At 38.3% G+C, this 22,312-nt stretch overlaps 1 protein-coding gene across 2 annotated transcripts in view; it reads right to left on the reverse strand.

The window, feature by feature from the left end:
* RELN (reelin) overlaps window positions 1–22,312 on the reverse strand; it is a 516,315-nt gene that overhangs the window by 28,035 nt on the left and 465,968 nt on the right. For both annotated transcript variants that reach the window (XM_060157241.1, XM_060157242.1), the window contains exons 47-51: window positions 12,059–12,199; window positions 10,617–10,794; window positions 8,064–8,257; window positions 4,347–4,603; window positions 530–684 (exon numbers count right to left, since the gene is read on the reverse strand). In XM_060157241.1, coding sequence (XP_060013224.1) covers window positions 530–684; window positions 4,347–4,603; window positions 8,064–8,257; window positions 10,617–10,794; window positions 12,059–12,199 — 925 coding nt within the window. The remainder of the gene's footprint in view (window positions 1–529; window positions 685–4,346; window positions 4,604–8,063; window positions 8,258–10,616; window positions 10,795–12,058; window positions 12,200–22,312) is intronic.

The following is a 22,312-nucleotide window of genomic DNA, read 5'->3' on the forward strand; positions in this document are numbered from 1 at the left end:
GAGGTAGACAGAATAAATTGATTGAAAGAAAATCTTGGCCAAAATTCATGTTGGCATTAATGCTAATCATGCCTTTGTTTTCTATAATTTTTTTTCTCCAGAAACACTGAAATGCTTTTGTAAAGAAAGTAGGTATATAAAAAAAAGTAGGTATAACTGCAATAGCTTTAATCTTCTCTTAAAGGAAGAAAATTGCCTAAATCATATAATGATTTAGACTCAGGGAATTGAAATCAGTATCCTACATTTTATTTATCAGTATTTTGCTCTATCAGTATTTAATCCCAGACAGAAACACATTTACTCTTATGTAAGTTTCATCTTGAAATAGTTCAAAAATAAAATACTTTTAATCATTAAGTTATATACAGTTGGGATGTATTGATATATTATCTTAATATTAAATTTCATTTTTCAAAGTATGTATTAAGTCAATAAAGTATTGTATGATCGTTGTCTCCACAATTTTTTTCATTTTTATATTGCTGGTGTATGGCTATTTATGTAATTGAGGTCATCACATTTTCACCTTGAATTGCATGATCCAGCCTTCAGTGGGGGTCAGGTCATGGGTCACTGCATACACTTCTCTTCCATCGTGACTACCACAAATCATGACACCATCAGGGGAGTCACAGAATCTTTCTACTGTACAATCATCATGGAATAGCCAGTGCTCATTTACTTAAAAAAAGAAGAACAAAAATTTTATGACAGATTTATGACAAAAATACTTTGAAACAAATTTTCACTTTAGGCAACATCTAGAATTATGTTAAGTAGAAATCTCTCTTCTTACATACCATCCACAGACAAAACACTAATGTAAGCACATCGTTTTAGGAACATGGATACTGAGAGATTGAGATATATCAAGTACCAATACTAGCTAAGTCTACATTTAGAAAGAAAGAGTGTATTCTATGTGTTACAGATGAAAAGCAAAGGAAAATGTATACCCATTTCTTTTTTCTGACAGGTGTTTAACTTTTTAGACAGAATCTAAAGGAGGAAGATTTTTAGTAACATGATAGAGGAAGATTTTTAGTAACATGATAGCCAAGTGAGTTAGCTATTTCTACTCAAATTTTGGTAGTACTTTCTGGGCAATTAAAAAAATTGTAATAGTAAAACTCATAGAACCAGAGAGTAGAATAGTGGAAGGGGGAAATGGGGACTTGTCAGTCAAAGGGCACAAAGTTTCAGTAATGCAAGGCTGAATAAGTTCAGGAGATCTACTGTACAACATGGCGCCTACAGTTAACAATTCTGCATTTCATACTTAAAAATTTGCTAAGAGAGATCTTAATGTTAAGTGCTCTTACTATAACAGAAAAATCAATATTAAAAAAGAGGGGGGGCAGGAGGAAACTTTTGGAGGTGATTGATAAATTATGGCCTTTATTGTGGTGATGGTTTCATGGGTGAACACTTATCTCCAAACTCATCAAATTGTATAAATTAAATATCTAAAGCTTTTTGTACATCAATTACACCTCAATAAAGTGATTTTTTAAAAAAAGCTTCTAGGAGTCTAAGGAAAATTTAAGCAGCAAGGTTATGATCTGATCAGTGTAGAATAATCCTATTGTCCCTCTCTCTCAAACACACACACACACACACACACACACGTGTGTGCGTGAGCACACATTCGTGTCTGTCACAATTCCCTTTCCCTTTCGGAAGAGGTGGTTTGTTTTTTTAATAAATTTATTTATTTAATTAATTTATTTTTGGCTGTGTTGGGTCTTCGCTGCTGGGCGCGGGCTTTCTCTAGTTGCGGCGAGCGGGGGCTACTCTCCGTTGCGGTGCACGGGCCTCTCATTGCAGTGGCTTCCCCTGCCGCAGAGCACAGGCTCTAGGCACGCGGGCTCAGCAGCTGTGGTACACGGGCTTAGTTGCTCCGCGGCACGTGGGGTCCTCCCGGACCAGGGTACAAACCCGTGTCCCCTGCATTGGCAGGCAGATTCCCAACCACTGAACCACCAAGGAAGCCCAGAAGAGGTGTTTGAACATAATGATTTTACCCCAGAAAGGTTAGAAATGAAACATATCTGTAAATCTCATCTAATTCATGATACACTTTGATTTCATAGGTCCAACGTTTCTCTGCAGTTTCCTGGTTAGCTCCAGCATTCACAGTGAAGATGAATGGGTGCAACTGGAGGCTTGGGTTACTGTGCAAATCACAGAGTTGGCTGGTCTCAGAAGAGTCAGAGAAGAGACCAAACAATTTAATTGGAATTGAGCCTTCACTAGTGTTGTGTCTTTTTGATTTTGTCTGAGCATAACATATATCTGTAGAACAAGCAGTTTATCTCCAGGACTCAAATGGCTACCACAATGCCATTATCTGTTAAGTTTTCATTCCATGGGATTTGGAGCTACATTTAGTCCTATAGCACAGATACAGGATTCAAGAATCAAAAGGCACAGAAATTTGAATTCCAATAAGAATACCCTGAGTTTATTCTGGGGTACATATTTTATTTTATGCTAGAACTCTGCAATCCTGATGAAAAAGGGCTTACATTAATCAGCTAACACTAATTTCTTCCACAATACAATAAACTACTTATATAAGTAGATATTACACTTTCTAGGAGCACCATCTTTGCAAGACAAGCAGGAGCTTAATTGTACATCAAGAATTAGTCTAAAGTAAATATCACTATTTTAGGTACTTGAAAAATACGTATTTGCTTTTATTCGTACAGAAGTTGTACTAAAATTATTCTCTGATCATAAACTCACTTATGTAAACCATTACATAGGGAAAAATAAATGAGTACTTTAGCAAAGTTCTGAACCAGATCTATGTAAGTCTTCTCAATAACCTTCTTGAAAGAGTAAGACTACTTGGAAGTGGTGAAGAACATTTTAAGCTTTTTCTATTTAAAAGGGTGATTTTTATTAAATATCTGCAGTTATACCACTGTGCCATGTGAAATACTAATAAATAAATTAATAAGAATAATTAATCTAAATATTCAATGTTTAAATGATAAAAATTATAATGGAATATTATACAGCTATTAAAATTATATTTTCAAAGATACTTAAGGACAAGAGGAAATGGTAAGGATTTAATTCTAAATGAAAAAAGCAGGCTACAAATATGTATAATTTAAGATTATAATTTTGTTAAAAATACGATTATAGGGCTTCCCTGGTGGCGCAGTGGTTGAGAGTCTGCCTGCCGATGCATGGGACATGGGTTCGTGCCCCGGTCCAGGAGGATCCCACATGCTGCGGAGCCGCTGAGCCTGCACGTCTGGAGCCTGTGCTCCGCAACGGGAGAGGCCACAACAGTGAGAGGCCCACGTACAGCAAAAAAAATACGATTATACAGAGGCATAGAAAAAAAGACTCTAAGAAAAATATCAAAATATTGATGATGGTTATCCTCTGGGTGATTTTCATTTTCATCTTCATGATTTTCTGTATTTTCTTAATTTCATACTTTGAACATGTGTTGCTTTTAAAATAAAAACTAATAATTAAGTATTTTAAGTTATTAAAATTCCTCACATTTCAACTGTCTTCAGCATAGATTTCATTCCTCCAGAAGGTTCTTATCAGTCTTATTATTGTAAAATACAACCAGATTGTCCTTTCTATGCAAGAGGCTACTGCAGAGTTGGATATGGCACAGTCCCACTGTCTGATGAATCTATAGGGGTACAGTATATCTGTTCGATAGCACTTGCAGTGTTGATACGATATGTGTAATTAAACATCACTACTTCACCTGAGGATACCATGTTTTATGTAGTATAACCAAGTATGTGGCATGACAAAGCCATATCCTTAATATACGACACCACTTAAGAAAAGGTGACCAGAATAGTGTCACGAAATGAAAAGAAGTCGTTAAAAATAAGAACAGCATGGAGAGATCCTTGACAGTTCACTGGGGCACTGTGATACTCCTATCAGGAATGAAGAATAACAAGCATGACCTTGGACACTTCTGAAAACATGAAATACCATCACAAACGCGTCTGACGTGCAGCAAAACAAAACACTTGTCCTTGGAGAATAAAAAAATGTCCAAAAAATGTTGGCTTTCTAACCAAAATAAAAAACAAGAAACGTAGAAATGAAAATTTTTAAAAAGAAAATTACCCTATTAATAAAATTATTGAATGCTATTAAAACAAACTTGCTGGCTTGACCGAAAGAAAAGATTTAGTTACAATGTAAACCAGGAAGGTTGAGAGAAGCAAAAGGGTGACACCCTTTTCACTGTTTCTGTACCACTTGAGAATCTGTAAAAGGTTCCACATTCCACTTTTTGGAAAAGACCCAAATGGATTTTCATTTAGCATCAGTGAAAAATTTACCTGCAGTTTTGTCCTCCATAAACATGTCGAAAGCAATTCTTCCCACAGGGCCAGCATCCGAGGGTGAACGCTCGTGCTGGGGCACTGGGGCGCTGCTGAAGGTGTCCAGCATGACGGTCCTCTGGTCCGCAGACCCTGAGATGAGGACATTGTCAATGGCCCAGTCGTTCTGGTCCAGGCCGTCGTGTCTCGGCTGCCACCAGCGGAAACGAGTAGCAATCTCTTTAGCGTCATAGGGGAGAAGGATATTCACGAATCTGAAGAAAATGATGGTTGGGGTGGTGGGGGGGAAAGTCTTGTCAAATATCTCATGCAAGGAAGGGATGTGCAACCAGAGATAAGATATTACATGTCACATGGAGGATGAGGAGAGGACGTTAGCTAAAATTGTTTTTAAAAACCACGATAAATTGTCTTAATTTTACAAAGTCTCACAAATCACTAAATTGGGGAAACAGAATGTGAACAAATTCAAGCATCCTGGAACTACCCCCTTGCTCTAACTGTCCCTGGGCAGGACTGAGAGGGACCCTACAGTTTTCTGCTTGTCTAGAGACCCTCCAGATCGGTAGGCATAGGGTATATGCACTTTGGTAGACATAAACCGATACTGACTTTTTTTCTGCCACTCAGGGGCTGGTTTCATCTGTTTCCTTCCCCTGCCACCTTGATTTTATTCCACTCCCATGTGTACCAGAAATTTGCTTGGAATTTGGACACTAGATTGTGGCAGGACATTTGGGTTCTCAGCCTGAGAGTACCAGGATATATGTAATTACTTCATCAGTTGCCTGGTTTGACATCGACTTTATGCTTTATTGAAAACATTATACTTAGAAACGCTGAGTGAGAACCATGGGCTAACAAGCCCAGCAGGCTGCCCCTGACTCAATCACCAAAGACAGACATGGAAACACATGGCTCCACCCTCCAACATGAATCTTAATCAGCTACAAATAAGGTCGGAAATACCCCTTAATCACAATGATGCATTTAAACCTCAGGAAGATATCAAACCCCTTCGAAATGATATTCACAACTCATAAAGTCTGTTGGGGAAAATAATTCCCTGAGGTTTACTCTCTCATAAAGTCTCATCTTTTTATCCATGCTAATCTACCTCCCTTTACATTCCAGGGCTGCCTCTGAGTGTTAGCACTGCAGTTCATCCTGGGAAGACCCCTTAAGCAGAGGGCTTCAATATGACCCCTGGGTTTTCGTCTTTCACATGGAAGAGGTTTTGTTATTTTAGTTTTGCCTACATACTATTTCCTTGTTGATTTTATGTTCCCTTCTTCTTCTCTCTTTGATGTCTTCCTTGAAGTATAATGACCAGAAGAGTAGGAAGTATTCCAGATGAGGGGCAATCAAAATCCATTCAAGGCTAGGATGTTATTAGTTGGATTTCCAGTACTTGGATTTTAAATACTTTTTAAAAAATATTTATTTATTTATTTTATTCATTTGGCTGCTCTGGGTCATAGTCACGGCATGCAGGATCTTCAGTTGTGGCATGTGGACTCTTAGTTGTGGCATGTGGGATCTAGTTCCCTGACCAGGGATCAAACCTGGGCCCCCTGCATTGGGAGTGCAGAGTCTTAGCCACTGGACCACCAGCGAAGTCCCTTAAATACTTTTTTTGATTATGTCCATCATTTTGTGCACCCTTTGGGCCATGATAACTCAGTGGATCTTGGTCTTAGGGAAGGGAAGTGTAGACTGTGAATCCCAGACCCTCAGCTGTGTAGTAACTGGCAGTTTGGAGACCATGAGTCTTTAGGTAAATAATCTTTTCCAAAGTTAATTTCCTCATGCATCTCAGTTTTGAAGCTCACCTGTGCCCCTCCCTTCCCTCTTTTTTTGTATGCTCACCTTGTAAGATCTTTCTATAATTTTTCTCCTTTGAATTGGCATGTTTAATTAACATTTTAAAAAAGTATTAAATAACATCAGAAATCTATCCGTTCCTGGAGGAACACACAATCACACTTCTTTATCCAGAGCAACAATCTTTTATCTTCATTTCTCTATCCTGATAAATCCTTGACCACATTTTAAAATCCTTTGGAGTGGAAATTTATCCAAGGCTGCTGAAAAGTGTAAATAAATTATGACCACTGTTCCTGCCTTGGTGAATTTGTTTCTCCTTCAGAGAACTAAAGTGGGTTAGACAGTTATGCTTTTACCCTACAGAAACATAACTTCCTTCTCCCTGTATACTATGCTGTTAAAGTGTTCAGGAACTCATATGTGAGAGTCATTATAACTTTCTCCATAAACAGTTTACTTGCCTTGCCTACTATCTCCTACTAATAGGTGAGCACATTTTTTTGCACTATTACACTGTGTACCACTTAGTTTCTATCTGGAATCCTTTATTGGTGTCCAACTTTAATGCAAGTGCAGTATTTAAAACTTCTGCTTATGGCAGAGACGGCTGGCATTTCCTCAATTGCCATATTCCCCATTCTCCCTTCATATTAGGAGCCTATCTTTTTAGCGAGGCGAATAATCACCCAGAATAAAGACACCACACCCAGACTGCCTTGCATCTGGGTGTGTCTCTGTGACTAAGTTCTGGCTATTAGAATGTGAAAGGAAGTGTGGACAACTGTTAGGAAGTGTCCTTAAAGAGAGACAGCACACTGCTCTTGCCCCATCCTCCTGCCTGCAGGCTGGAATGTGGGTCCTCTCAGACCAAAGCGTTGAGTGTGGCAGAAGTACCAGTTAGAAGGAACCTGGGTCTCTGGTCCTGGTGGAGCCGCTGTAGCAGCTCTGGGTTACTTCCTTCTGGATCTAACTTACATACGAGAGGAAAAAACACCTTTTAAGTTATTTTAGGTTTTCTGTAATTCACAGTTGAACATATTCTTGACCGATAGGTTGAATTTAAATTATCATTTACAAGATTCTTGATTGTTTTTATTTTACATAATTTTTAGCTTGTACCTGGTTTGCCATGCACTGAGATTATCTATGTTTCTCCTTTTATTTATTCTGTTTCTTGACTGGGCTGCAATCACTCCTCCCCTCCCCTCCTTTCTCCGCCCCTCCCCTCTGCTCTGCTCTCCTCCAACCTTCTCTCCTTCTCTCTTTCTCTCCTATATCACCTTCCTCTTCCCTATTCTCCTCCTACTTTAATAAATATGCTCTTTTCCTTTTTAACAACCTTTGGACTTTTCTAATCAGCCACAATTGTTTTTTGCCCTTCAAGAGTATATTCTTAAAAATGACCCATACATTGTGTTTCTTCAGGGTTTTTCAATAAGGAATTTAAAAATAGACTCTAGGCTTCTTAAGGATATTTACATTTTGTGTTTATTTTCTAGCCCCCAATTCTCTAAAATGGAGTGAACACTATATAAACAAACAAATAAATTACTTTTCTGTTTCCACTTTCCCAAAATGCTGTTGAAATTCATTATCATATATTCATTAATTTATATGAGTTTTTACAGTGGATCTATTCATTACTGGCATTGTGATTGTGTATTTTATCTTATTTATGGATTCACAAACTAGTTTTTTTTGAAATAAAAACCCTAAACCAGCTGCTTATCTAGCTCAGAAACCTTGTCTTCGTGTTGGTCTCAGAGGCATCCTCTACTGGTGAGTGTGGTCCAGGTCCCCTGTGGTCCCTGTGATGGATTGCTGGCAGGCCTTACTAAGCATCTTCGCTCAACATACTAGTTATAAGAGATAAAATAGAATACAAACCCAGGTTTACTGTACTGGTCATAGAAGATTTCCATTAGCAGGTTCCAGGTAATGCCTCCATTGACAGAATATTCCAAGAGAACACCTTGGTTACGGTTGTTTGGTGTGATCAGGCATCCATACATGAAGTAAAATTGGATAAACTCAGAATTAGTGAGGTTTAGATCCACTGTGACCAACAGCCGACTGCAACCCTAAGGAAAAGAAGCAGAATGCAACAACACGGTGATAAGGAATCGTCATTACAGGTTCTAGGTATTCTCTGGCTTCCATCCTTTCTTTTGCAATACAAGTCACACAGTATTGCAATAATGATTTTCTTATCTCTCCTATTATACTAACTCCTAGTATGGCCTTTAGCATACAGTAGGTACACAGCAAATATATGCTGAACTTTGAAATTTCAGTATTAGAATTTACTTACAAAGGGCAATGTATTCTAAAGAGATTCTCTTCTATTTTCTTCTAAGCAATACGAGAGCTGAAATTAAAATAACTATTCTATATTTTTATTAAATTATTTCTAGCTATTTATAGGTATCTTTTAGATTTTTAAAAAGGTATCAGCTATTAACAAAATAGTATACTGAGATGACTATTTTAATATGCAATTTAAAAATGATGTCCAAAAATGTAATACAACTTAATTATAATTAGCAATATTAGTTGTAAGCTTTTTAAACTTTTATAGTTGATTTTAATGTTTTCTATATTAATTCATTAACATAGTCATTTTTTAGTTGAACCTATGAAGAAAACTAGGCCTCTCAGAGTTCCATCTAAGCTAGGAGGAGTACTGTGAACACTGCATTCTTTTTTTTTTTTAACATCTTTATTGGAGTATAAATGCTTTACAATGGTGTGTTAGTTTCTGCTTTATAACAAAGTGAATCAGTTATACATATACATGTGTTCCCATATCTCTTCCCTCTTGCATCTCCCTCCCTCCCTCCCTCCCTATCCCACCCCTCTAGGTGGTCACTAAGCACCGAGCTGATCTCCCTGTGCTATGTGGCTGCTTCCCACTAGCTAGCTATTTTACATTTGGTAGTGTATATATGTCCCTGCTACTCTCTCACTTCGTCCCAGCTTACCCTTCCCCCTCCCCGTATCCTCAAGTCCTTTCTCTAGTAGGTCTGTGTCTTTATTCCTGTCTTGCCCCTACGTTCTTCATGACCTTTTTTTTTGTCTTAGATCCCATATATATGTGTTAGCATACGGTATTTGTTTTTCTCTTTCTGACTTACTTCACTCTGTATGACAGACTCTAGGTCCATCCACCTTACTACAAATAACTCAATTTCGTTTCTCTTTATGGCTGAGTAATATTCCATTGTATATATGTGCCACATCTTCTTAATCCATTCATCTGTTGATGGACACTTAGGTTGCTTCCATGTCCTGGCTATTGTAAATAGAGCTGCAGTGAACATTGTGGTACATGACTCTTTTTTGAATTATGGTTTTCTCAGGGTATATGCCCAGTAGTGGGATTGCTGGGTTGTATGGTAGTTTTATTTTTAGTTTTTTAAGGAACCTCCATACTGTTCTCCATAGTGGCTGTATCAATTTACATTCCCACCAACAGTGCAGGAGGGTTCCCTTTTCTCCACACCCTCTCCAGCATTTATTGTTTCTAGATGTTTTGATGATGGCCATTCTGACCGGTGTGAGATGATATCTCATTGCAGTTTTGATTTGCATTTCTCTAAAGATTAATGATGTTGAGCATTCTTTATGAAACACTGCATTCTTAATCACTGTTGATGATTATAAAAATCCAACATAATATATGTCCTCTTGCTACTCTTGGGCTAAAATACTAGTATATTTCATTGGCACAAATGTAAACTCTAAGGTAGGACGTGGTAGGGCAGTAAAGAACTGATAGTGAATTTGTAGTTTTTAAAAATTAAATGGCCTGTAAAGGGTATTTAATTATAGTATTGGAGAAATTCTACTTTTAAACAAGTCATCTTTGGCAGCAATGCATAATGGCTATAAAGTTTCTCAAAGCAATTTGCTAACATTGCTGCTATCATTCACAAAATAATCTGCTATAAATACACGTGTTTAGTAATTACTAACAATTACTCTTTCTTGGATAATTTACATAAGGGATTAATTATTGTTAATAAATTCAGGAAACTGAAGCTCATTTTCCAGATTTTTGGCTCCCTAAATCCCAAATCTGTTGCAAGCTCAGGAATTTTCAATTAGAGCATCATTCAGGTGGAAGACCCTCACACATTGTGCAAGCTCTCTATCCCAGGCTGGAAATTCGTTTAAGTCCTTTTTAAATGTGTACTTAAATGTGCCTGTGCTGACACTACCCTGAATAATTAAATTGTCGCAGCTGATTTGTGATACGAAAGTGTTGAAAATAATTAGCATTTTCTGATTTGTAGAAAGTTGTGAGTTCACATCAGGGTTGTGCATTTAGAGTGTCTAACTCTGCATCTTGATTTGCCAATTAAACTTCAAAAGAGACTCGACTTTTTGGGGGGGAACTCAGAGGATGCAGAAATGAATAAACAGTAGCCAAACACTAACCCCACTGAAATGCAGAGCCATTCCCGAAGCCACAGCTCCACACACAGTACTTAATTTCCCTCCATTCACAGTCAGCCAGTTCTGGTTGGATGGGGCCCGATTGAAGTTGTCTTTGAGTTGGGTTGGAAGGGAGGTCTGGGGCTCATCACAGTACAGGCCACCCCACTGTTCGTCACAGCTGGGAGTGGAAAAACAGAAAAGAAAAGTCAACATCAAACAAAGCCCCTGCAAGTGTTCTCTCAAATTAGCGAAGCCAACTCCTTTTCCTAGTCCAAGATGATGAAAGGTTAGTTATCTTCACAGAGCTTGCTGGAATTCACCTGCTCTCCTTAACAGTGCTTTAGGTTAGAAATAAGCTGTGAATTAACTGCCTCTAGGCTTTCCTAAAGTAGTGACTTGGGCTTACAGGTGGAGAGAGAAGCAATTTGAAAGAATTTACTAAAGCCCTGTCCCTGCATGACACAGCTCTGGATGGCTGATAAGGAACTGCAGCTACCAAAGTAAACTGGTTGGTCCTAATAATTCATGAAACTGGTCTTTTTCATAGAGACTTTGAGCCAATCAGGAATCCAAGAGGCCACGTTCCAAATAGCAGAGGGTACTTTGGATAGCATCTGCCATCTTTGACCACAGAAGTGAATTCCCTGTTCAATGTTAGAGGAAATATGAATATAGGACTGGGAGGCTCCGGGATCTCAGAGGTCATGCTGGATATGGGCTAGAATCATTAATCAAAGGAAAGACTCTCCAGGTGTACAGGGATTAGTGGAGAAGGAACTGAATTCTCTATCAGCATTTTCATTCATAGTATCCCATCGAACAGCAGTCTTTGAAAATAAAGCACAGAGCCCTGTAGTACACAACACACACACACTCTCTCTCTCTCTCTCTCTCTCTCTCTCTCTCTCTCTCTCTCTCTCTCTCTCTCGATCCTTCCAAAGATACTAAGGCTCTCTGAGTAAAACTGTAGGTCTCTCGATCAAATACACCTGGCAAACTGATCAGGCATTTATATACTTCCTTATGCAAATACCACAGGAATACCATTCAAACCACAAGTAAGGCATATCACTACATACATTCAGACCTAAGTGAGAAAAATACTTAGGATGTATTATTTTCAGTCAGAACATATGAAACTCCTGAACTTCTTCTAATGTCTTTTTCAAGGCTCAGGTATATCACAGAAACATAGAAGAAAATAAAACAAGTCAATTATAACTCAGCCTTCTCCCCACAAGATATTGTTCAGTTCCTACTCTCCAAGCAAGAACAAAGATAGCCATAAACTCCATAGTTAGCTCAAGGTCAGATTTCAGGAAAAATGTATCAATATAACCTAAAGCAGCTTGGAAGTGATTAAAAAACCAGTTTCAGAAACATTTCCTGGCCAGAATGTGAGTCAGGAACTTTCTGTAAAAGGAAGAAAAAAACCTACTTACACACAGTTTTCCTGGATGCACCTTCCGTGGCCACTGCACATATCTGTGCAGCCGTCCCCGATATAGACATTATCTATTGCCCACGTCTGCTGCTTGTCAAAAGGAGCTGGTTGATGCCAACGGAAACGAGTGGCTTGGGACCTTTGAAGAAAAAGAGAATTATAATGAAGGATGTGGTGGACAAGAGAAAGTGTTCTGGTATGTGTGAACAAGTGCATGGAGGAGTGTTACACAAACGCACGTACATCCTCACCTGTGTTCCGAAAAATGTATTCATTACGGCCAATTCTTTGCCAAACTTTGATTAAGAAAACCAAACCAAACTGAACTGCAATAGCTTGAGAATACACTGTGTTGGCCGAAAAGTTCATTCGTTTTTTCCTGTAAGATGGCTCTAGTACCGCTTAGCTGTCTTTAACTTCATTTGAAACAATTTTGTTAGACTGTACTGGGACAGCTGTCATATCAGTGTGGCAGAAGGTAGTGGAACAAAACGGTGAATATGTTGTTCAATAAAGTTCTTGGTGAAAATAAAAAAATGTGTCTTTTGTTTTTACTTAAAAGCTGAAGGAAAGTTTTGGCCAACTCAATATTTTAGGCCAATGGGCTTTCTGAGCCTTGTAAAAACAGACTAAAACAGATACTAAAACTAATGCTAAAATCAGTAGCCTTATGGGACCAGTGAGCCCTGAATTTTGTGTGGAAATCATTGTGGAGGGACAACAGGGCTGCTGCCAAGTTGTATTTGCATTTTAGGAAAAGATGTTTGTCCTTGAGCAGCCATAACCCCTCTGCATTTGAGTCGGGGAGAGGATTTCAACTCCTAAGCGCTCCCTAAGGCCAGACACTTTTGTACAGGAGGCAAACTGGTCAGCATTTATGAGGAATTCTCACAATGAGAGCCTTAGGAAGACTGGGGGTGTATATCAGAAGGATCAGTGAAACCCTAGATAAGATAATTGGACAGAGAAGAGAGAGGATAGTAAGACTCTGTTAGTAAGGATAGTAAGGATAGTAAGCTCTGTTACTCCCAGACTTATTTTATATTGATTTAAATGCAATGTAAATAAAACCCAAACAGAGATTCTCCCATTCTGGAGAATATATATTTGCTCATTTGCACAGCTTGGGGGAGTCTTGTTCATAAGGACAAATAAACTTATGTGTTTAGGGACACTAGATGGCAGTAAAATCCAAACAATGCCTGAGGCTCAAGCGAGCCTGAACATTCAAAGACCTTGGAGGAAATAATCAGCCAAAGCAACTCGTTTTATGGATTCATATACTTTTCTCATTAAGAGATATGCTAACCACTTGACTGAAAGATACCTGTTTTAGGCAGGACCAAAGACCAAATAACAGCAAGGATGTAAAATTATCCAACTGAACACATTTATATTAAGTTTAGAAAATAGAAAAGATACAACAGAACTCAAATCTTCTCTCTGAAAATAAATTGTTCAGTTTGATATCTGTTTGCTGAGCAGCTATGCACTCATTTCTCCATAACCTGTCTTGCTCGCCAGCTCCCATCTGTTCATCTCAGCAGAGAAACGTCTACCTAATACCCTCCTGTCACTTGCTATTGCATTTAACTTCAATCCCAAGCTCCTCCTTGGCCCACAAGGCTCTGCCGGAGCTGAGTCCTCTCCTCTGGTCCCTCAGCCTCCCTTCTGGAGCCCGGCTCCTCCTCTCAGCTCCTGAAGCTCCTCCAACTCTTTCCTGCCTTCTGCTGACATGTTATTCCTTTCTGCCCGGTTAACCTCTGTGTGTCCTTCAGGTCTCAGAGGGAATGTCAGGTCTTCATAGAGAAATATTCTTTCAGATCCCTTTAAAAACTACATTTCTTCCATAGCAAATGGTTCTTTTCCTTTCATAGTATTTATCACAACTTTAGTCATATATTTATTTGCATATGTGTATATATATATATTTTTTTGCGGTACGCGGGCCTCTCACTGTTGTGGCCTCTCCCGTTGCGGAGCACAGGCTCCGGACGCGCAGGCTCAGCGGCCATGGCTCACGGGCCCAGCCGCTCTGCGGCATGTGGGATCCTCCGGGACTGGGGCACGAACCCGTGTCCCCTGCATCGGCAGGCGGACTCTCAACCACTGCGCCACCAGGGAAGCCCTGCATATGTATTTCTTAAATGTCTGTCTCTTCCTCAGAAAAGTTGTAAGGGAGGAGGGTTAATCTCTTTTTGTTTAACATTATACACTCAGTGTACAGCACCTAGCCCTTAGTAGGTGCTCTAAGGTGCAGTGAGCTGGTATTCTCAGAGTAAGTAATATGAAGATGCCCTCGCTGTGGTTGTGTAACTCAGTGCTCTGCTCATCAGTTAATTTTTAATGACTAAGTTTATTAATAGCTATGCCTGGTACATGCAGCAACATCTTATGAATAACATAGTAGAATATCGTATTTCCCATAGCACATCATTACTTGGATTATAATAACAAGTCAACACTTACATACTTATTCTGTCCTTTAGATTATATGTTGCTGAAGGGCAGGAAGTATCTCTGTATTCCTTCAAGGAATATTGTTTTATATCTTCAGTGTGCATAGATAGTGGGCAAGTAATAAGATTTCCTTGTTCCCCTAATATTTTATATATGCTCCATTACCTTTAAAATTTTTTTAAATTGAAGTATAGTTGATATACCATGTTTCAGGTGTACAGCAAAGTGATTCAGTTTATATACATATATTCAGTTATATATATATATATATATATATTGGGTTGGCAAAAAAATTCGTTTGGGCTTTTCTGTAACATCTTATATGTTCTTTTTCATATTCTTTCCCATTATAGTTTATTATAAGATATTGACTACAGTTTCCTGTGCTATACAGTAGGTACTTTTTTTTTTTTTTTGCGGTATGCGGGCCTCTCACTGTTGTGGCCTCTCCCATTGTGGAGCACAGGCTCAGGACGCGCAGGCCCAGCGGCCATGGCTCACAGGCCCAGCCGCTGCACGGCATGTGGGGTCTTCCTGGACCAGGGCACGAACCCGTGTCCCCTGCATCAGCAGGCGGACTCTCAACCACTGCACCACCAGGGAAGCCCCAGTAGGTACTTTTAAAAATCTATTTTATATATAGTAGTGTGTATCTGTTACTCCCAAATTCCTAATTTATCTCTCCCCCCTCCCTTTCCCTTTTATAACCATAAATTTGTTTTCTATGTCTGTGAGTTTATTTCTGTTTTGTAAATAAGTTCATTTGTATCATTTTTTAAGATTCCACATATAAGTGATACCATATGATATTTGTCTTTCTCTTTCTGACATATTTCACTTAGTATGATAATCTTCTGGTCCATGCATGTTGCTGCAAATGGCATTATTTCATTCTTTATGGCTGAGTAATATCCCATTGTGTATCTATCTATCTATCTATCTATCTATCTATCTATCTATCTCACATCTTCTTCATCTATTCATGTGTCGATGAGCATTTAGGTTGCTTCCATGCCTTGGCTATTTTAACAGTGCTGCTATGAACATTAGGGTGCATGTATCTTTTTGAATTAGAGTTTTTGTCTTTTCCAGATATATGCCCAGGAGTAGGATTGCTGGATCACATGGTAGCTCTGTTTCTAGTTCTTTAAGGAAACTCCATACTGTTCTCCATAGTGGCTGCGCCAATTTATATTCCGACCGACAATGTAGGAGGGTTCCCTTTTCTCCACATCCTCTCCAGCATTTATTATTTGTAGACTTTTCGATGATGGCCATTCTGACAAATCCATCACCTTTTATTAAAGCTCTTATCACGTTTTAATATAAGTGCCTATTTATGCATAGTTGCCTCTGTTGGATTATTCTCCTTACTTACCATTTTACTGTTGGTGACTCCTATAGATGGGGCTTCATAAACCTTTACTGAAAGAATGTTTAATTGGCAGCAATAAAGGTGGCCAGAGTGACCTTGAGAGTGGTTGGGCAGGGGCTGGGGGTCAGTGGTGGAGACGGCAGTGATTTGATGACTGTTAAAGGTGGGGGAGATCTTCCTAGCAGTTGGGAGATGGCAGAGCTGCCTAGCATGAGGTGGCACTACCCACGAGAAAGACAAGATCCAGCCCCACCCACCAGAACACAGACACCAATCCCCCCCACCAGGAAGCATACACAAGACACTGAAGCAGCCTCACCCACTGGGGACAGACACCAAGAACAATGGGAACTATGAACCTGCAGCCTGTGAAAAGGAGACCCCAAACACAGTAAGTTAAACAAAATAAGAAGACAGAGAAACACGCAGCAGATGAAGGAGCAAGGTAAAAACCCACCAGACCAAATAAATGAAGAGGAAATAGGCAGTCTACCTGAAAAAGAATTCAGAGTAATGATAGTAAAGATGATCAAAAATCTTGGAAACAGAATGGAGAAAATATAAGAAACATTTAACAAGGACCTAGAAAAACGAAAGAGCAAACAAACAATGATGAACAACACAATAAATGAAATTAAAAATGAAATCAGTAGCAGAATAATTCAGGCAGAAGAACGGATAAGTGACCTGGAAGATAAAATAGTGGAAATAACTACTGCAGAGCAGAATAAAGAAAAAAGAATGAAAGGAATTGAGGACAGCCTCAGAGACCTCTGGGACAACACTAAGTGCACAACATATTCAAATTATAGGGGTCCCAGAGGAAGAAGAGAAAAAGAAAGTGTCTGAGAAAATATTGAAGAGATTATAGTTGAAAACTTCCGTAACACGGGAATGGAAATAGTCAAGCAAGTCCAGGAAGCATAGAGAGTCCCATAAAGGAAAATCCAAGGAGAAACACACCAAGACACATATTAATCAAATTATCAAAAATTAAATACAAAGAAAAAATATTAAAAGCAGCAAGGGAAAAGCAACAAATAACATACAAGGGAATCCCCATAAGGTTAACAGCTGATCTTTCAGCAGAAACTCTGCAAGCCAGAAAGGAGTGGCATGACATATTTAAAGTGATGAAAGGGAAAAACCTACAAACAAGATTAGCCTACCCAGCCAGGATCTCATTCAGATTTGATGGAGAAATTAAAACCTTTACAGACAAGCAAAAGTTAAGAGACTTCAGCACCACCAAACCAGCTTTACAACAAATGCTAAAGGAACTTCTGTAGGCAGGAAACACAAGAAAAGGAAAAGACCTACAAAAATAAACCCAAAACAATTAAGAAAATGGTAACAGGAACATACATGTCAATAATTACCTTAAATGCAAATGGATTAAATGCTCCAACCAAAAGACACAGACTGGCTGAATGGATACAAAAACAAGACCTGGGGCTTCCCTGGTGGCGCAGTGGTTGAGAATCTGCCTGCCGATGCAGGGACACGGGTTCGGGCCCCGGTCTGGGAAGATCCCACATGCCGCGGAGCAACTAGGCCCGTGAGCCACAACTACTGAGCCTGCGCGTCTGGAGCCTGTGCTCCGCAACAAGAGAGGCCGCGATAGTGACAGGCCCGCGCACTGCGATGAAGAGTGGCCCCCACTTGCCACAACTAGAGAAAGCCCTCTCACAGAAACGAAGACCCAACACAGCAAAAGTAAATAAATTAATTAAAATATTCAGGGGACAAAAAACTTTAAGAAGTATAAGGCCAATAAATGTCTAAAAAATAAATAAATAAATGTAAGATTTATTAAAAAAAAAACAAAAAAAAAACAAGACCTGTATATATGCTGTCTACAGGAGACTCACTTAAGACCTAGGGACACATACAGACTGAAAGTGAGGGGATGGAAAACGATATTCCATGCAAATGGAAATCAAAAGAAATCTGGAGTAGCAATTCTCATATCTGACAAAAGAGACTTTAAAATAAAGACTATTAGAAGAGACAAAGAAGGACACTACATAATGATCAAGGGATCAATCCAAGAAGACGATATAACAATTGTAAATATTTATGCACCCAACATAGGAGCACCTCAATACATAAGGCAAATGCTAACATCCATAAAAGGGGAAGTTGACAGTAACATAATCATAGTAGGGGACTTCAACAACCTACTTTCACCAATGGACAGATCATGAAAATAAATAAGGAAACACAAGCTTTAAATGATACATTAAACAAGATGGACTTAATTGATATTTATAGGACATTCCATCCCAAAACAACAGAATAAACTTTCTTCTTAAGTGCTCATGGAACATTCTCCAGGATAGATCATATCTTGGGTCACAAATCAAGCCTTGGTAAATTTAAGAAAATTGAAATCGTATCAAGTATCTTTTCCGACCACAACACTATGAGAGTAGATATCAAATACAGTAAAAAAAATTTTAAAATACAAACACATGGAGGTAAACAATACACTACTAAATAACTAAGAGATCACTGAAGAACTCAAAGAGGAAATCAAAAAATACCTAGAAAAAAAAATACCTAGAAACAAATGACAATGAAAACACGATGACCCAAAACCTATGGGATGCAGCAAAAGCAGTTCTAAGAGGGAAGTTTATAGCAATACAATCCTACCTCAAGAAACAAGAAAAATCTCAAGTAAACAACCTAACCTTACACCTAAAGCAATTAGAGAAACAAACAAAAAACCCCAAAATCAGCAGAAGGAAAGAAAGCATAAGGATCAGATCAGAAATAAATGAAAAAGAAATGAAGGAAACAATAGCAAAGGTCAATAAAACTAAAAGCTGGTTCTTTGAGAAGATAAACAAAATTGATAAAACTATAAGCCAGACTCATCAAGAAAAAAAGGGAGAAGACTCAAATCAACAGAAATAGAAATGAAAAAGGAGAAGTAACAACTGATACTGCAGAAATACAAAGGATCATGAGAGATTACTACAAGCAACTCTATGCCAATAAAATGGACAATCTGGAAAAAATGGACAAATTCTTAGAAAAGCACAACCTTCCAAGACTGAACCAGGAAGAAATAGAAAATATGAACACACCAATCATAAGTAATGAAATTGAAACTGTGATTAAAAATCTTCCAACAAACAAAAGCTCAGGACCAGATGGCTTCACAGGCGAATTCTATCAAACATTTAGAGAAGAGCTAACACGTATCCTTCTCAAACTCTTCCAAAATATAGCAGAGGGAGGAACACTCCCAAACTCATTGTACAAGGCCACCATCACCCTGATACCAACACCAGACAAAGATGTCACAAAAAAAGAAAACTACAGGCCAATATCACTGATGAACATAGATGTAAAAATCCTCAACAAAATACTAGCAAACAGAATCTAGCAGCACATTTAAAGGATCATACACCATGACAAGTGGGGTTTATCCCAGAAATGCAAGGATTCTTTAATATACAAATCAATCAGTGTGATAAACCATATAAACAAACTGAAGGAGAAAAACCATATGATCATCTCAATAGATGCAGAAAAAGCTTTCAACAAAATTCAACACCCATTTATGATAAAAACTCTCCAGAATGTAGGCATAGAGGGAAACTACCTCAACACAATACAGCCCATATATGACAAACCCACAGCCAACATCATTCTCAATGGTGAAAAACTGAAACCATTTCCACTAAGACCAGGAACAAGACAAGGTTGCCCACTCTCACTGCTATTATTCAACATAGTTTTGGAGGTTTTAGTCACAGCAATGAGAGAAGAAAAAGAAATAAAAGGAATACACCATTGTAAAGCAATTACACTCCAATAAAGATGTTAAAAAATAAAAAAAACAAACAAAAAACCATGGTCCACACCCCCCCCCAAAAAAAGGAATACAAATCAGAAAAGAAGAAGTAAAACTGTCACTGTTTACAGATGACATGATACTATACATAGAAATCCTAAAGATGCTACCAGAAAACTACTAGAGCTAATCAATGAATTTGGTAAAGTAGCAGGATACAAAATTAATGCACAGAAATCTCTTGCATTCCTATACACTAATGATGAAAAATCTGAAAGAGAAATTAAGGAAACACTCCCATTTACCACTGCAACAAATAGAATAAAATACCTAGGAATAAACCTACCAAAGTAGACAAAAGACCTCTAGGCAGAAAACTGTAAGACAGTGATGAAAGAAATTAAAGACGATACAAACAGATGGAGAGATATACCACGTTCTTGGATGGGAAGAATCAACATTGTGAAAATGAGTATACTACCCAAAAAAATCTACAGATTCAATGCAATCCCTATCAAACAGCAATGGCATTTTTCACAGAACTACAACAAAAAAAATTCACAATTTGTATGGAAACACAAAAGACCCCAAATAGCCAAAGCGATCTTGAGAAAGAAAAGTGGAGCTGGAGGAATCAGGCTGAGTTCAGGCTATACTACAAAGCTACAGTACTCAAGACAGTATGGTACTGGTACAAAAACAGAAATATAGGATAAAACAAAAACAAAAACAGGATAAAAAGCCCAGAGATAAACCCACGCACATATGGTCACCTTATTTTTGATAAAGGAGGCAAGAATGTACAATGGAGAAAAGACAGCCTCTTCAATAAGTGGTGCTGGGAAAACTGGACAGCTACATGTGAAAGAATGAAATTAGAACACTCCCTAACACCATACACAAAAATAAACTCAAAATGAATTAAAGACCTAAATGTAAGGCCAGACACTGTAAAACTCTTAGAGGAAAACATAGGCAGAACACCGAATGACATAAATCACAGCAAGATTCTTTTTGACCCACCTCCTTGAGAAATGGAAATAAAGACAAAAATAAATTAATGGGACCTAATGAAACTTAAAAGCTTTTGCACAGAAAAGGAAACCATAAACAAGATGAAAAGACAACCCTCATAATGGGAGAGAATATTTGCAAACGAAGCAACTGACGAAGGATTAATCTCCAAAATATACAAGCAGCTCATGCAGCTCAATATCAAAAAAACAAGTAACCCAATCCAAAAATGGGCAGAAGACCTAAATAGACATTTCTCCAAAGAAAATATACAGATTGCCAACAAACACATTAAAGGATGCTCAACATCATTAATCATTAGAGAAATGCAAATCAAAACTACAGTGAGGTATCACCTCACACCAGTCAAAATGGCCATCACCAAAAAAATCTACAAACAATAAATGCTGGAGAGGGTGTGGAGGAAAGGGAACCCTCTTGTACTGTTGGTGGGAATGTAAATTGATACAGCCACTATGGAGAACAGTATGGAAGTTCGTTAAAAAATTAAAAATAGAACTACCATATGACCTAGCAATCCCACTACTGGGCATATACCCTGAGAACACCATAATTCAAAAAGAGTCATGTACCACAATGTTCATTGCAGCTCTATTTACAATAGCCAGGACATGGAAGCAGCCTAAGTGTCCATCGACAGATGAATGGATAAAGAAGATGTGGCACATACATACAATGGAATGTTAGCCATAAAGAGAAACGAAATTGAGTTATTTGTAGTGAGGTGGATGGACCTAGAATCTGTGAAACAGAGTGAAGTAAGCCAGAAAGAGGAAAACAAATACCGTATGCTAACACATATATACGGAATAAAAAAAAAAAAACCTAGGGGCAGGACAGGAATAAAGACACAGATGTAGAGAATGGACTTGAGGATACGGGGAGGGGGAAGGGTAAGCTGGGACAAAGTGAGAGAGTGGCATGGGCATATATACACTACCAAATGTAAAATAGATAGCTAGTGGGATGTAGCTGCATAGCACAGGGAGATCAGCTCGGTGCTTTGGGACCACCTAGAGGTGTGGGATAGGGAGGGTGGGAGGGAGACGCAAGAGGGAGGGTATATGGAGATATATGTATATGTATAGCTGGTTCACTTTATTATACAGCAGAAGCTAACACAACATTGTAAAGCAATTATACTCCAATAAAGATGTTAAAAAAAAAGACAACATTATACAACATAGAAGCTGGTGATTCAGTGTGAATTTTCTGTCATTCATCAGCATTTTAACTTTGGAATGTGTTTTTCTTTCTCTCCTTTTGTTAATTAAATAAATGGCTAAAAAAAAAAGAACTTGTAATTCCCTTGACTATTTCTCCATGATTAACCCAATAAATATTATGTTTAGTTATTTGGTTTTCTTAGAATAAGACCTTTTCTTTGCAGTTACAGTAGTTGGGAATATCATTGAAATATCTCCTCCTACTCTAAATTTGTTTACCTGCCAAAAGGTACAGACTCCTCCAACCCCATTCCATCACTCCAGTCCTTCCACAATCTTTTTGCCCCTTCTTGAGCTTATCACCACTCCTTTAAACTTCCTGCACACATGGAATAGCTTCTGTGCTGT

This window comes from Lagenorhynchus albirostris, chromosome 8, assembly GCF_949774975.1.
Source record: "Lagenorhynchus albirostris chromosome 8, mLagAlb1.1, whole genome shotgun sequence".
Taxonomy (NCBI): domain Eukaryota; kingdom Metazoa; phylum Chordata; class Mammalia; order Artiodactyla; family Delphinidae; genus Lagenorhynchus; species Lagenorhynchus albirostris.